At 38.0% G+C, this 17,006-nt stretch overlaps 1 protein-coding gene across 1 annotated transcript; it reads left to right on the forward strand.

Annotated features, from left to right (window-relative positions):
* The first annotated feature begins 369 nt into the window (after positions 1 to 369).
* On the forward strand, positions 370 to 5,829 carry LOC146747233 (uncharacterized). Its single transcript, XM_085498352.1, has 4 exons — positions 370 to 382; positions 1,149 to 1,463; positions 1,976 to 2,161; positions 4,349 to 5,829. Exons 1-4 carry the CDS (start codon positions 370 to 372, stop codon positions 4,789 to 4,791), a joined length of 957 nt encoding a protein of 318 aa, XP_085354478.1. The 3' UTR covers positions 4,792 to 5,829.
* The last annotated feature ends 11,177 nt before the right edge of the window (positions 5,830 to 17,006 follow it).

The raw sequence follows: 17,006 nt of genomic DNA on the forward strand, positions 1-17,006 counted from the left end.
AACTGTAACAGCTTGCGACTAGAGGTTTACATTGTCGGGTGATAATATGAAACTATGACGTCATACAAACCATTAATTCTGCTTCTGGTGATTTATAACACGCACTATTGAACAAGACGTCGTTCTTTAGTTCTAATCCCCTCCCCCAACCGAGTAGTATGTTCATCTTTTTTAATCGACTAAATACCAGTACGTGCGTGAGCTAAAAAAAACTAGCAGTGAAGTAAATTTAAAATACTATGTCAATACTATGGTGATATAACAGTGTTTATATTTCCTTAATTATTCGTTTATGGTAATCATGATAGTTAGAACATCTGAATCGTTCTGTGGCCTCCCCGTAAGAAAGAAACTAAATATTGTATTGAAATGTTATCGTTCTGTAGGGTCATATTTCAACGCGTTTCATACTATACATTGACTTGTGCCAATAAAGGTTATTCAACATAGACTATGTGCGAGTGATTGAACACGAAGCATTTTTTTCACTGCCATGCTCTCGAAAACACTTTCAGAATAGTTGTATCGCCCTCTCATGATCAATTTGCATTTGTTGTTCACTTAGCAACGCGTTTAACGTAACTGTTGTGGCATCGGGCCACTTTGCAAGTAAATATTTGATAAGTTGGTAGCGATTTCGTAATATAAAATGGCACTGCGTTGTTCGCCTGTGTGGTAAGTGGTGGTAAAACAAAGTTAATCTATAGCAGAGTTGCAAGTCTCTGATTAATGTTTCACAGGTTTATTCAACAATTCAAAATTCAAGAGAATCATTTATAATTATCAAATAGACGCACAGTAAGTATTATTTTGTTGAATAGAAATTCCATAATATAATTATTGCAATGTCCCAATAGATTCAAAGTCGCAAAGTCTATCAAACGGAATATATAACTACCTACGAAAGAAGTTAATATTGCAATTTATTTCGCAAAACATTACAACCATATATTTAAAATTTTCCAATTAGATAACATTTTCAGATTGTTGCAAAAGAAATAATACACCGTGATAGAGTTCACACTATTCCTAATTCGAATAAATTAGTTCATGCAAACTCACTCTTCTCCGTAGTGACAGTTATTATTCGGCTGTATGCAGTATTTTGTCCAAGACGTTCCATGTTTACCAAATATCGTAGCGATAAGTCTTTTTTTTATCTTTTCAGCTAGAATCTGTTGTTCAGGAATGTGACCGACATGTTTTCACGTACAAGGTAACACTGATTAACGGCGATGTCAAATGTGTACCATGTACAAAGTGTCCGGCTGGGTTTGGTGTAGTGACAGAGTGTCGAGGTGAACAGGACACTCAATGCGAGATTTGCGCAGAAGGGACATATTCAGCGGGAACCAGCCTAACATCGCCGTGCAAACCGTGCAAGACCTGTCCTTCTCACCTGGCTACCACGAGAAACTGCACCAGAACACAGAATGTGAAATGCGCAAGAGAATGCGATCACGGTAAGGCTAGCAACTATGTACCTTTTAAACAAACTGTTAAATATAATTAAGATATTCCACTATCAGTATCTGTAATTGTCACTATCTATCAATCACCCTAGTTGCAACGTGAGTGAATGGCCTAGCCTGGAGATCGACGTTAAGCTAAGCAACTTTTTTACACTATTATTATTATATTAAATACCGTCTTATCCCAAACTTAAACAGGAACTTGTATGTTTTCGGACCTGGGGTGTTGGTTTAGTATAAGCGTGCTTTGCCCGTTTGATTGTGATAAAAAAGAACGATTAAACAATTTGCAGTCTCAAACTCAGCAAAAAACAATACATGGTGTTTATACGCGATATGATTAGACCCTACGCTATACTTCAAACATGAAGACCCAAGAAATGAAATAAGTAGTATTTATATCAAACATTATGTATGAAAAATGAAAAACAACTTCCTTTACAAAAAATAATGAATTCCATTCCAACAATTCACTAATTACGCTTAATTACAAATTATTGCAGCTTATTTCAAAAATATCCTAACAGATGATTGTTCACCCTGTTCATGGTGTTTTCCTAACAACCATGAGGTATCAACGCCCGTTATACAAGAATGTGTAATTCAAGGGATGCCAAGAAACTACCAATGTATGCCAAGTAATGTTGGTGGCGATGTGCCGACATACGAGGAGTACAAGGCACATATTGGTGAGTAGTATATATACCAGCATCAGCAAAAATGTCAGATAATGCGGCATTAGTAGCCCCTCTAATTCGTCTACCACTCATTAATAGCCCCCCAAGTCGTCTATCACTAATCAGTGGCCCATCTAAGCCGTCTATCTGTGATGGCTGGCTTGCCTCGCCGGTAACTCCGCAAAGACTCTCTCTAAGACTGCCTGCCTCGTCGAGAGCTCGACGCTGACTGACTAAGATGCGCTTTATTCACTTTCAAAACCTAAACCTATTACAGGGGAGTTTAAAAGCTTAAGGCGTAGCCTCCAAACATCCAACTCGCATGTACAGAACACATAACACGTCATATCTATTTATTAATCGTCCGCTATATTAATAAACTACACTAACCAAACTGTCAGATTTAACGATCTGTTAGCAAAGTCTATATCGTAATTAGTTCCATTCACTGATCCTATTTCCGTTCGGTACTTTGAACATAAGCCCAAATGATAACAGAGCATTAGTGAGCGTAAATGATCTCGCCTGTTCTTTCACCAAAACCAATCATGAAGTCGTAATCAGTGACCGATCTTTGAACACCTAGAAATATATCATGACATAGTACTCATTAGTAGCCCCTCTAGCTCGTCTGCCACTCATTAGTACCCCATCTAAGTCGTATACCACCGTGACTCATTAGTAGCCCCTCTCAGACGTCTACCAGTGTTTGCCACACAAAAACAAAATGGTTAGGTCACCTATACTTTTAATACCACTAATTGCAATCCCCATTCCTGTGCTATACTCTCATTACTTTTATATTACCACATACCTACCTACATAAGCGTTTTCTTGCAAGTTAAATTCGGAATATGATGTATATGCAATTGTTGAACAATCGATCCGTATCCTAATAAACAAGAATGCCAACATTCGAACCAATTCACTTGGTCTTGTACAAGTTGAGATAAATGTAAATATGTTGATTGACATCAAGCTGACCTGGAATGACTCCCATGATGCAGTTTGTATGATAAACGATCAACGGCAAATTTCGCTGACAATAGAGCAAACAATTTGCGGGGGTGCTCTTGCATGTGGTGTTCTGTTTGCAATTTGCCGTTCGGGTTGAAATCCAGCTATAATATACCTTGGATATTTATGATTGTTCTGATGATTATAACACGATTAACGGCGATCAAAAATAAACAAATCGGCGCAATTGATGGCGTAGTAGACACCAATAGCATGCGAAACCGGATTCATATATAATATATGCACCATTGCAATGGGCCATTCCAGTTTATATCTGCACGCCCCCTGTTGATGAGCTTGTGTGTTTACTTCATAAAGGGTATAATTTCCATGGGTGTATAAGTCGTACAAAGTTTTATTTCCAAATCACCATTCCTATAGTTCCTACTTATGGTGTTGATGAGTTCCATTGTGCCACCTTACAGAGTAGGATTTCCAAATATAACTCTCATCGTATGCTAATTTACCAAGTTCAAAATTTTATATTTGATAATGGAAATCCAAACTAGTCCTGATTCACGGTGTTGATGAGCTCATTCGTGCCATCATCCTTATCTAATTTCAGTAATAACTATTTCATACTGGCCCAATTTTTTTACCATATACAGTCAGAATTCCAAGTTTTTTTAGTCATACTGTTGGAAATCCAACCTCATCAACCGGTATGTGGCGAGATAACTTAGGCCATATTTTATTTAGTAGCCATAACTGCTTGGATTTCTAGGATTTTTTTTCCATACTCGTCTGGATTTCCAGATTCTGTTTCTTCCATATACAGTTGGAATTCCGGGGTATTTTCCCCCATCATACAGTGCTGGAAATCCGACCACATCAACAGGGGGGTGCAGATATATACTGGAATGGCCCAATTCAGTTTAACGGTAATCTGATATCGTTTTCATACAAGTGTGATATATCATTTGAAACAGCATGGGGGAACAAGCTTTGACGTATAATGAATATATAAATAATGTTTATCATAATTGATTAAATAATAACTATTACATAGGTATAATTAGCATCGAAAGATAGTTTTTGTAATACGTGTAATGTAATGAAATTGCTCCGATTTGTATAAATATTTTTCACAAACTTTTTGACTAATTAAAAACAAAGTTTCCGTACGATCGTTTCGTTTTTCCTCATTAGAATATTAACAACATATTTTTCGTTGTATTGCAGAATCTAATTATCAGCATGATTTGTATGTTCAGAAACTCCAGAACAAATCTGAACCTGCAAAAGTCACCGTAATGTCTTCAAGTGAGCTCAGTGTAACTATAAGTGACCCTGTCCACAGCAGCGTTTCAGTGGCCGTAGTTATCATACCATGCTTTGCGGTGATCGGTATTATTCTTGCTTGTATCGCTTTGATAATATACGTCTGTCGATCTAATAATAAGGCATTACACAGTTACGATAATATTGGAGAGTGTTACACGTCTAATAGTGAGAATTGTGACGTAGAACGCCGTGATGCCAAATACCACAGTAATCCCATTGAACTAAGCACATTCTTAGAATATTTACCTATTATACAAGATTCCGTACCAGGCAGTGATGTAGTGTCTTGTGGTGGAAAGCATGCAGACACTAGACGATTTATTGAAAGTGAATCACTTTAGTTAATAAGTAATTATACAAACGTAAGCATCGCCAGTGTATGTATTGTGTGGCATTAAGTGTGGCATGTCAGTCTTTGAGTTAGAAATGCTATATGTGTGCATTATATGAAATATCCAAGAAAGTAACAGTTCGGGTATGAGGTACAGTTGGTGAACAACTTTTAAAAGTATTGTAATTTAAATGCGTTTATGTGGACGTTGTCGTGATTTATATTATAGTACCGTTTTCATTATACTTGGTATGCTTTCAATCTAACCGTCCCTGTCACAAACAATAGTCTGTGGCAATTGTTGTATGAAAATCTGTCATAGTGATATATCAACTAAGTACATCGAGAATGTTTTGTTGTAACCTATAAATATTTCATTTGATTGTCCTAAATGTAGCGACAGACGCTTAGCATAACTGTTATACAAAACTGCAATTACATTCACAATTACATTCACCGTAATAAACGGTCGATTAATAAAATACGTTATGCTCTAATTGCTGAGGTCATATTTTGGTTACTCTACAAATATAATATATACAAATAGCAAATACTGTAAAACATGTTGAAAAAGCGGCATGCAATTTTAGCGAATTGTGGTAAAATTACGTAATAGCGAAATGTTGATTTAGCGAATCTCTCGTCATTGTTGATTTCTTTGTTTGGCCACCATTTTGAATTGATAATATAGTCATTAGCGACATCTTGAATTAGCGAATCAGTTCTCACGCTAAATTCGCGAAAAAACATGCGCGCGAAAAAGACATGTTTTACAGTATGTACCGCATATATTTTCACAAATCTGCAAAAGAACAATATCACCGCACAATTTGCTGGCTATTTAGCGCAATATATGTGGGCGAAAACAAGTTACATTACCGAGATAGTAATCTGGGGACAAATTAGAGAAATTAATCTATTAAGCTTACTACGAGTTTCCTGTCGTCTGTTATCTGTCAAAATTAATCGCTAAACATGCATTGAATGTTCAAGTAATTTTTCATCCAAATTAATAACATCACAACGTGAATAAATCTAGTCTAAGTAACTAGTGCCCTCTAGTGTTCATTTATTGTATGCGGGGGTGTGTGCGTGTGTAGAGGGAACAATGCACTTATTACATTGTTGGCGCACTGAGAATGTGATATACACGGCTACGTTCTAACATGTGAACATCACAGAAGTCTGGATAGTTATCATGAGTTTGCTGACCAGAGTGAACCCGACTGTGTGAGCTCGCGCATTGAAATCCCTAACTGACGGTTTCAAGCAAGACAAATAAACAACGGTGTCAATGACCCGGGTAGGAATGGGGGTTGTGTGCCCTAGACATATAGTTACGATACTGCGATTCTAAAAGCGTTATGAACACGGCTATTACCTAACTGACCTAACCCGTCGCGGTCACAGAAGTATATGTAAAATTATGTACGCTGTATACACTGGGAATCATTGAAAATCCCCACATCTGGTCCTACAAGCGTGCATGGCATGGTTTTGCTAACCACGGTGGATCTGAGAATGACAACATGTTTAGAGACCCACAGACATGCACGTTTTGCAAACAAGATCTTGAAGGTCGTTACACTATGATATGTTATATGACACGAGACTGGCTACGACTGGTTTCAATCGTAATAAAGTATACTGTGACGTGAATACAGGCTTTGTGTGGGGCTACTCAGCATAAGCTGAGAGCTTATTTTCAGTACAGGTCGATAAATAATTCCTCTGGTAGGGTGCTTGTCCTACAAGCCTTCACTTTTCTCCAACTCTGCTATTTACGGTGGCTCACAAGTGACAACATATATTTAATTCATCGCGGCAAAACTCTTATTACTTCACGGCAAAACTCTATTATTTGACCGCAAAACTTTATTATTTGACGGCAAAACAATATTACTTCACGGCAAAACTCCACAGTTTAACGGCAAAACACATTACTTCACGGCAAAACTCCACTGTTTGACGGCAAAACCTTATTACTTGACGGCAAAAAACTTTTACTTCACGGCAAAACTCCACAGTTTAACGGCATAATACATTACTTCACGGCAAAATTATTATTTCACGGCAAAACCTTATTATTTGACGGCAAAACTATATCATTTTATGGCAAAACACTATTACTTCACGGCAAAACTCCACAGTTTGACGGCAAAACTATATTATTTTACGGCAAAATACTATTACTTCACGGCAAAACTCTATTATTTGACGGCAAAACTCTATTATTTGACGGCAAAACTTTATTATTTGACGGCAAAACACTATTACTTCACGGTAAAACTCCACAATATCACGGCAAAATTATTATTTCATGGCAAATCCTTATTATTTCACGGTAAACACTATAATTACTTCGCGACAAACTCCACAATTTGACGGCAAAACTTTAATTAGTTGCGGCAAAGCACTGTTATTTCGGAACAATACTCCATCATTTGTCACGGCTAAACTCTCCGCGTCACGGCAAAAATCTCCATATCCCATCCTCACACCGTGACATTTGTGGCGATATATACTTTTGCCAAACGATTCCCGCCCTATGACAATAGCTACAGTGGCCCACAAGTGACAACATACATTTAATTCATCGCGGCAAAACAATATTATTTCACGGCAAAACACTATTACCTACGAGCATATATATAAGCTTTCTCTTATTTAATAAATGAACCTTAGCGGACACTAGTCAGTCACTCACTCAGATTAGATGGGAAATAAATGAAATCAAAATGATTGATCGTTGTTGAAAGGAAATCTCCTCTCTCCGACACATATCCACGTAGATCGGCGCCTGCTAAACTGATTAAATGGCTTCACTACAGTTATCTGTAGATTGTGTATTGGGATTGTCAGCGCTACATCGCTTACTGTGCTACTATATTATATAACACCGGGAGTATTTCAAACATTAAGTTTACAAAATGCATTAAAGCAAAAATTACTAAGCTACCTGGTGTCAGCAATCACCATTTAGGATATCACCGTCAGTTTCTGACTGAGTACTGACTGAGGATTTCCACTGACTGAGGATTTCTACTGACTGAGGATTTATACTGACTGAGGATTTCTACTGACTGAGTATTTCTACTGACTGAGTATTTCTACTGACCAAGAATTTCTACTGACTGAGTATTTCTACTGACTGAGGATTTCTACTGACCAAGAATTTCTACTGACTGAGGATTTCCACTGACTGAGTATTTCTACTGACTGGGGATTTATACGGACTGAGGATTTCTACTGACTGAGAATTTCCACTGACTGGGGATTTATACGGACTGAGGATTTCTACTGACTGAGAATTTCTACTGACTGAGGATTTCTACCTGACTGAGTATTTCTACTAACTGAATGTTTCTACTGACCGAGAATTTCTACTGACTGGGGATTTATACGGACTGAGTATTTCTACTGACAGAGTATTTCTACTAACTGAGTATTTCTACTGACTGGGGATTTATACGGACTGAAGATTTCTACTGACTGGGGATTTATACGGATTGAGGATTTCTACTGACTAAGGATTTCCACTGACTGAGTATTTCTACTGACTGGGGATTTATACGGATTGAGTATTTCTACTAACTGAGGATTTCTAATGACCGAGAATTTCTACTGATTGAGTTTTTCTACTGACTGAGGATTTCTACCTGACTGAGTATTTCTACTAACTGAATATTTCTACTGACCGAGAATTTCTACTGACTGGGTATTTATACGGACTGACTATTTCTACTGACTGGGGATTTATACGGACTGGGAATTTATACAGACTGAGTTTTTCTACTGACTGAGGATTTCTACTGACTGAGTATTTCTACTAACTGAGTATTTCTACTGACTGAGAATTTCTAATGACTGAGTACTTCTACTAACTGGGCATTTATATGGACTGGGGATTTATACGGACTGAGGTTTTCTACTGACTGAGTATTTCTACTGACTGAGTATTTCTACTAACTGAGTATTTCCACTGACTGAGTATTTCCACTGACCGAGAATTTCTCCTGACTGAGTATTTCTACTCACTGGGGATTTATATGGACTGGGGATTTATACGGACTGAGAATTTCTACTGACTGAGAATTTCTACTGACTGTGAATTTATACGGACTGACGATTTCTACTGACTGAGGATTTCTACTGACTGAGGATTTCTACCTGACTGAGTATTTTTACTAACTGAGGATTTCTACTGACTGAGTATTTCTACGGACTGAGGATTTCTACTGACTGAGTATTCCTACTCACTGAGAATTTCTATTGACTGAGTATTTATACTGACTGGGGATTTATACGAACTGAGGATTTCTACTGACTGAGGATTTCTACCTGACCGAGTATTTCTACTCACTGAGAATTTCTACTGACTGAGTATTTCTACGGACTGACAATTTCTACTGACCGAGAATTTCTACTGACTATTTCTACTGACTGAGGATTTATACGGACTGAGGATTTCTACTGACTGAGGATTTATACGAACTGAGGATTTCTACTGACTGAGTTTTTCTACTGACTGAGGATTTCTACTGAATGGTGTATTTCTACTGACTGAGAATTTCTACTGACTGAGGATTTCTACTCACTGGGGATTTATACGGACTGGGGATTTATACGAACTGAGTTTTTCTACTGACTGAGGATTTCTACTGACTGAGAATTTCTCCTGACTGGGGATTCCTACTCACTGGGGATTTATACGGACTGGGCATTTATACGGACTGAGTTTTTCTACTGACTGAGGATTTCTACTGACTGAGGATTTCTACTGACTGAGGATTTCTACTGACTGAGTATTTCTACTGACCAAGAATTTCTACTGACTGAGTATTTCTACTGACTGAGGATTTCTACTGACCAAGAATTTCTACTGACTGAGGATTTCCACTGACTGAGTATTTCTACTGACTGGGGATTTATACAGACTGAGGATTTCTACTGACTGAGAATTTCCACTGACTGGGGATTTATACGGACTGAGGATTTCTACTGACTGAGAATTTCTACTGACTGAGGATTTCTACCTGACTGAGTATTTCTACTAACTGAATGTTTCTACTGACCGAGAATTTCTACTGACTGGGGATTTATACGGACTGAGTATTTCTACTGACTGAGTATTTCTACTAACTGAGTATTTCTACTGACTGGGGATTTATACGGACTGAAGATTTCTACTGACTGGGGATTTATACGGATTGAGGATTTCTACTGACTAAGGATTTCCACTGACTGAGTATTTCTACTGACTGGGGATTTATACGGATTGAGTATTTCTACTAACTGAGGATTTCTAATGACCGAGAATTTCTACTGATTGAGTTTTTCTACTGACTGAGGATTTCTACCTGACTGAGTATTTCTACTAACTGAATATTTCTACTGACCGAGAATTTCTACTGACTGGGTATTTATACGGACTGACTATTTCTACTGACTGGGGATTTATACGGACTGGGAATTTATACAGACTGAGTTTTTCTACTGACTGAGGATTTCTACTGACTGAGTATTTCTACTAACTGAGTATTTCTACTGACTGAGAATTTCTAATGACTGAGTACTTCTACTAACTGGGGATTTATATGGACTGGGGATTTATACGGACTGAGGTTTTCTACTGACTGAGTATTTCTACTGACTGAGTATTTCCACTAACTGAGTATTTCCACTGACTGAGTATTTCCACTGACCGAGAATTTCTCCTGACTGAGTATTTCTACTCACTGGGGATTTATATGGACTGGGGATTTATACGGACTGAGAATTTCTACTGACTGAGAATTTCTACTGACTGTGAATTTATACGGACTGACGATTTCTACTGACTGAGGATTTCTACTGACTGAGGATTTCTACCTGACTGAGTATTTTTACTAACTGAGGATTTCTACTGACTGAGTATTTCTACTGACTGAGGATTTCTATTGACTGAGTATTTCTACGGACTGAGGATTTCTACTGACTGAGTATTCCTACTCACTGAGAATTTCTATTGACTGAGTTTTTATACTGACTGGGGATTTATACGAACTGAGGATTTCTACTGACTGAGAATTTCTACTGACTGGGTATTTATACGGACTGACTATTTCTACTGACTGGGGATTTATACGGACTGGGAATTTATACAGACTGAGTTTTTCTGCTGACTGAGGATTTCTACTGACTGAGTATTTCTACTAACTGAGTATTTCTACTGACTGAGAATTTCTAATGACTGAGTACTTCTACTAACTGGGGATTTATATGGACTGGGGATTTATACGGACTGAGGTTTTCTACTGACTGAGTATTTCTACTGACTGAGTATTTCTACTAACTGAGTATTTCCACTGACTGAGTATTTCCACTGACCGAGAATTTCTCCTGACTGAGTATTTCTACTCACTGGGGATTTATATGGACTGGGGATTTATACGGACTGAGAATTTCTACTGACTGAGAATTTCTACTGACTGTGAATTTATACGGACTGACGATTTCTACTGACTGAGGATTTCTACTGACTGAGGATTTCTACCTGACTGAGTATTTTTACTAACTGAGGATTTCTACTGACTGAGTATTTCTACTGACTGAGGATTTCTATTGACTGAGTATTTCTACGGACTGAGGATTTCTACTGACTGAGTATTCCTACTCACTGAGAATTTCTATTGACTGAGTATTTATCCTGACTGGGGATTTATACGAACTGAGGATTTCTACTGACTGAGGATTTCTACCTGACCGAGTATTTCTACTCACTGAGAATTTCTACTGACTGAGTATTTCTACGGACTGACAATTTCTACTGACCGAGAATTTCTACTGACCATTTCTACTGACTGAGGATTTATACGGACTGAGGATTTCTACTGACTGAGGATTTATACGGACTGAGGATTTCTACTGACTGAGTTTTTCTACTGACTGAGGATTTCTACTGAATGGTGTATTTCTACTGACTGAGAATTTCTACTGACTGAGGATTTCTACTCACTGGGGATTTATACGGACTGGGGATTTATACGGACTGAGTTTTTCTACTGACTGAGGATTTCTACTGACTGAGAATTTCTCCTGACTGGGGATTCCTACTCACTGGGGATTTATACGGACTGGGGATTTATACGGACTGAGTTTTTCTACTGACTGAGGATTTCTACTGACTGAGGATTTCTACTGACTGAGGATTTCTACTGACTGAGTATTTCTACTGACTGAGTATTTCTACTGACCAAGAATTTCTACTGACTGAGTATTTCTACTGACTGAGGATTTCTACTGACCAAGAATTTCTACTGACTGAGGATTTCCACTGACTGAGTATTTCTACTGACTGGGGATTTATACAGACTGAGGATTTCTACTGACTGAGAATTTCCACTGACTAGGGATTTATACGGACTGAGGATTTCTACTGACTGAGAATTTCTACTGACTGAGGATTTCTACCTGACTGAGTATTTCTACTAACTGAATGTTTCTACTGACCGAGAATTTCTACTGACTGGGGATTTATACGGATTGAGTATTTCTACTGACTGAGTATTTCTACTAACTGAGTATTTCTACTGACTGGGGATTTATACGGACTGAAGATTTCTACTGACTGGGGATTTATACGGATTGAGGATTTCTACTGACTAAGGATTTCCACTGACTGAGTATTTCTACTGACTGGGGATTTATACGGATTGAGTATTTCTACTAACTGAGGATTTCTAATGACCGAGAATTTCGACTGATTGAGTTTTTCTACTGACTGAGGATTTCTACCTGACTGAGTATTTCTACTAACTGAATATTTCTACTGACCGAGAATTTCTACTGACTGGGTATTTATACGGACTGACTATTTCTACTGACTGGGGATTTATACGGACTGGGAATTTATACAGACTGAGTTTTTCTACTGACTGAGGATTTCTACTGACTGAGTATTTCTACTAACTGAGTATTTCTACTGACTGAGAATTTCTAATGACTGAGTACTTCTACTAACTGGGGATTTATATGGACTGGGGATTTATACGGACTGAGGTTTTCTACTGACTGAGTATTTCTACTGACTGAGTATTTCTACTAACTGAGTATTTCCACTGACTGAGTATTTCCACTGACCGAGAATTTCTCCTGACTGAGTATTTCTACTCACTGGGGATTTATATGGACTGGGGATTTATACGGACTGAGAATTTCTACTGACTGAGAATTTCTACTGACTGTGAATTTATACGGACTCACGATTTCTACTGACTGAGGATTTCTACTGACTGGGGATTTATACGGATTGAGTATTTCTACTAACTGAGGATTTCTAATGACCGAGAATTTCGACTGATTGAGTTTTTCTACTGACTGAGGATTTCTACCTGACTGAGTATTTCTACTAACTGAATATTTCTACTGACCGAGAATTTCTACTGACTGGGTATTTATACGGACTGACTATTTCTACTGACTGGGGATTTATACGGACTGGGAATTTATACAGACTGAGTTTTTCTACTGACTGAGGATTTCTACTGACTGAGTATTTCTACTAACTGAGTATTTCTACTGACTGAGAATTTCTAATGACTGAGTACTTCTACTAACTGGGGATTTATATGGACTGGGGATTTATACGGACTGAGGTTTTCTACTGACTGAGTATTTCTACTGACTGAGTATTTCTACTAACTGAGTATTTCCACTGACTGAGTATTTCCACTGACCGAGAATTTCTCCTGACTGAGTATTTCTACTCACTGGGGATTTATATGGACTGGGGATTTATACGGACTGAGAATTTCTACTGACTGAGAATTTCTACTGACTGTGAATTTATACGGACTCACGATTTCTACTGACTGAGGATTTCTACTGACTGAGGATTTCTACCTGACTGAGTATTTTTACTAACTGAGGATTTCTACTGACTGAGTATTTCTACTGACTGAGGATTTCTATTGACTGAGTATTTCTACGGACTGAGGATTTCTACTGACTGAGTATTCCTACTCACTGAGAATTTCTATTGACTGAGTATTTATCCTGACTGGGGATTTATACGAACTGAGGATTTCTACTGACTGAGGATTTCTACCTGACCGAGTATTTCTACTCACTGAGAATTTCTACTGACTGAGTATTTCTACGGACTGACAATTTCTACTGACCGAGAATTTCTACTGACCATTTCTACTGACTGAGGATTTATACGGACTGAGGATTTCTACTGACTGAGGATTTATACGGACTGAGGATTTCTACTGACTGAGTTTTTCTACTGACTGAGGATTTCTACTGAATGGTGTATTTCTACTGACTGAGAATTTCTACTGACTGAGGATTTCTACTCACTGGGGATTTATACGGACTGGGGATTTATACGGACTGAGTTTTTCTACTGACTGAGGATTTCTACTGACTGAGAATTTCTCCTGACTGGGGATTCCTACTCACTGGGGATTTATACGGACTGGGGATTTATACGGACTGAGTTTTTCTACTGACTGAGGATTTCTACTGACTGAGGATTTCTACTGACTGAGGATTTCTACTGACTGAGTATTTCTACTGACTGAGTATTTCTACTGACCAAGAATTTCTACTGACTGAGTATTTCTACTGACTGAGGATTTCTACTGACCAAGAATTTCTACTGACTGAGGATTTCCACTGACTGAGTATTTCTACTGACTGGGGATTTATACAGACTGAGGATTTCTACTGACTGAGAATTTCCACTGACTAGGGATTTATACGGACTGAGGATTTCTACTGACTGAGAATTTCTACTGACTGAGGATTTCTACCTGACTGAGTATTTCTACTAACTGAATGTTTCTACTGACCGAGAATTTCTACTGACTGGGGATTTATACGGACTGAGTATTTCTACTGACTGAGTATTTCTACTAACTGAGTATTTCTACTGACTGGGGATTTATACGGACTGAAGATTTCTACTGACTGGGGATTTATACGGATTGAGGATTTCTACTGACTAAGGATTTCCACTGACTGAGTATTTCTACTGACTGGGGATTTATACGGATTGAGTATTTCTACTAACTGAGGATTTCTAATGACCGAGAATTTCGACTGATTGAGTTTTTCTACTGACTGAGGATTTCTACCTGACTGAGTATTTCTACTAACTGAATATTTCTACTGACCGAGAATTTCTACTGACTGGGTATTTATACGGACTGACTATTTCTACTGACTGGGGATTTATACGGACTGGGAATTTATACAGACTGAGTTTTTCTACTGACTGAGGATTTCTACTGACTGAGTATTTCTACTAACTGAGTATTTCTACTGACTGAGAATTTCTAATGACTGAGTACTTCTACTAACTGGGGATTTATATGGACTGGGGATTTATACGGACTGAGGTTTTCTACTGACTGAGTATTTCTACTGACTGAGTATTTCTACTAACTGAGTATTTCCACTGACTGAGTATTTCCACTGACCGAGAATTTCTCCTGACTGAGTATTTCTACTCACTGGGGATTTATATGGACTGGGGATTTATACGGACTGAGAATTTCTACTGACTGAGAATTTCTACTGACTGTGAATTTATACGGACTCACGATTTCTACTGACTGAGGATTTCTACTGACTGAGGATTTCTACCTGACTGAGTATTTTTACTAACTGAGGATTTCTACTGACTGAGTATTTCTACTGACTGAGGATTTCTATTGACTGAGTATTTCTACGGACTGAGGATTTCTACTGACTGAGTATTCCTACTCACTGAGAATTTCTATTGACTGAGTATTTATACTGACTGGGGATTTATACGAACTGAGGATTTCTACTGACTGAGGATTTCTACCTGACCGAGTATTTCTACTCACTGAGAATTTCTACTGACTGAGTATTTCTACGGACTGACAATTTCTACTGACAGAGAATTTCTACTGACTATTTCTACTGACTGAGGATTTATACGGACTGAGGATTTCTACTGACTGAGGATTTATACGGACTGAGGATTTCTACTGACTGAGTTTTTCTACTGACTGAGGATTTCTACTGAATGGTGTATTTCTACTGACTGAGAATTTCTACTGACTGAGGATTTCTACTCACTGGGGATTTATACGGACTGGGGATTTATACGGACTGAGTTTTTCTACTGACTGAGGATTTCTACTGACTGAGAATTTCTCCTGACTGAGGATTCATACTCACTGGGGATTTATACGGACTGGGGATTTATACGGACTGAGTTTTTCTACTGACTGAGGATTTCTACTGACTGAGTATTTCTACTGACTGAGGATTTCTACTGACTGAGTATTTCTACTGACTGAGTATTTCTACTGACCAAGAATTTCTACTGACTGAGTATTTCTACTGACTGAGGATTTCTACTGACCAAGAATTTCTACTGACTGAGGATTTCCACTGACTGAGTATTTCTACTGACTGGGGATTTATACAGACTGAGGATTTCTACTGACTGAGAATTTCCACTGACTAGGGATTTATACGGACTGAGGATTTCTACTGACTGAGAATTTCTACTGACTGAGGATTTCTACCTGACTGAGTATTTCTACTAACTGAATGTTTCTACTGACCGAGAATTTCTACTGACTGGGGATTTATACGGACTGAGTATTTCTACTGACTGAGTATTTCTACTAACTGAGTATTTCTACTGACTGGGGATTTATACGGACTGAAGATTTCTACTGACTGGGGATTTATACGGATTGAGGATTTCTACTGACTAAGGATTTCCACTGACTGAGTATTTCTACTGACTGGGGATTTATACGGATTGAGTATTTCTACTAACTGAGGATTTCTAATGACCGAGAATTTCGACTGATTGAGTTTTTCTACTGACTGAGGATTTCTACCTGACTGAGTATTTCTACTAACTGAATATTTCTACTGACCGAGAATTTCTACTGACTGGGTATTTATACGGACTGACTATTTCTACTGACTGGGGATTTATACGGACTGGGAATTTATACAGACTGAGTTTTTCTACTGACTGAGGATTTCTACTGACTGAGTATTTCTACTAACTGAGTATTTCTACTGACTGAGAATTTCTAATGACTGAGTACTTCTACTAACTGGGGATTTATATGGACTGGGGATTTATACGGACTGAGGTTTTCTACTGACTGAGTATTTCTACTGACTGAGTATTTCTACTAACTGAGTATTTCCACTGACTGAGTATTTCCACTGACCGAG

This window comes from Saccoglossus kowalevskii, chromosome 4, assembly GCF_978046115.1.
Source record: "Saccoglossus kowalevskii chromosome 4, keSacKowa6.1, whole genome shotgun sequence".
In the NCBI taxonomy this organism is placed as follows: Eukaryota; Metazoa; Hemichordata; class Enteropneusta; family Harrimaniidae; genus Saccoglossus; species Saccoglossus kowalevskii.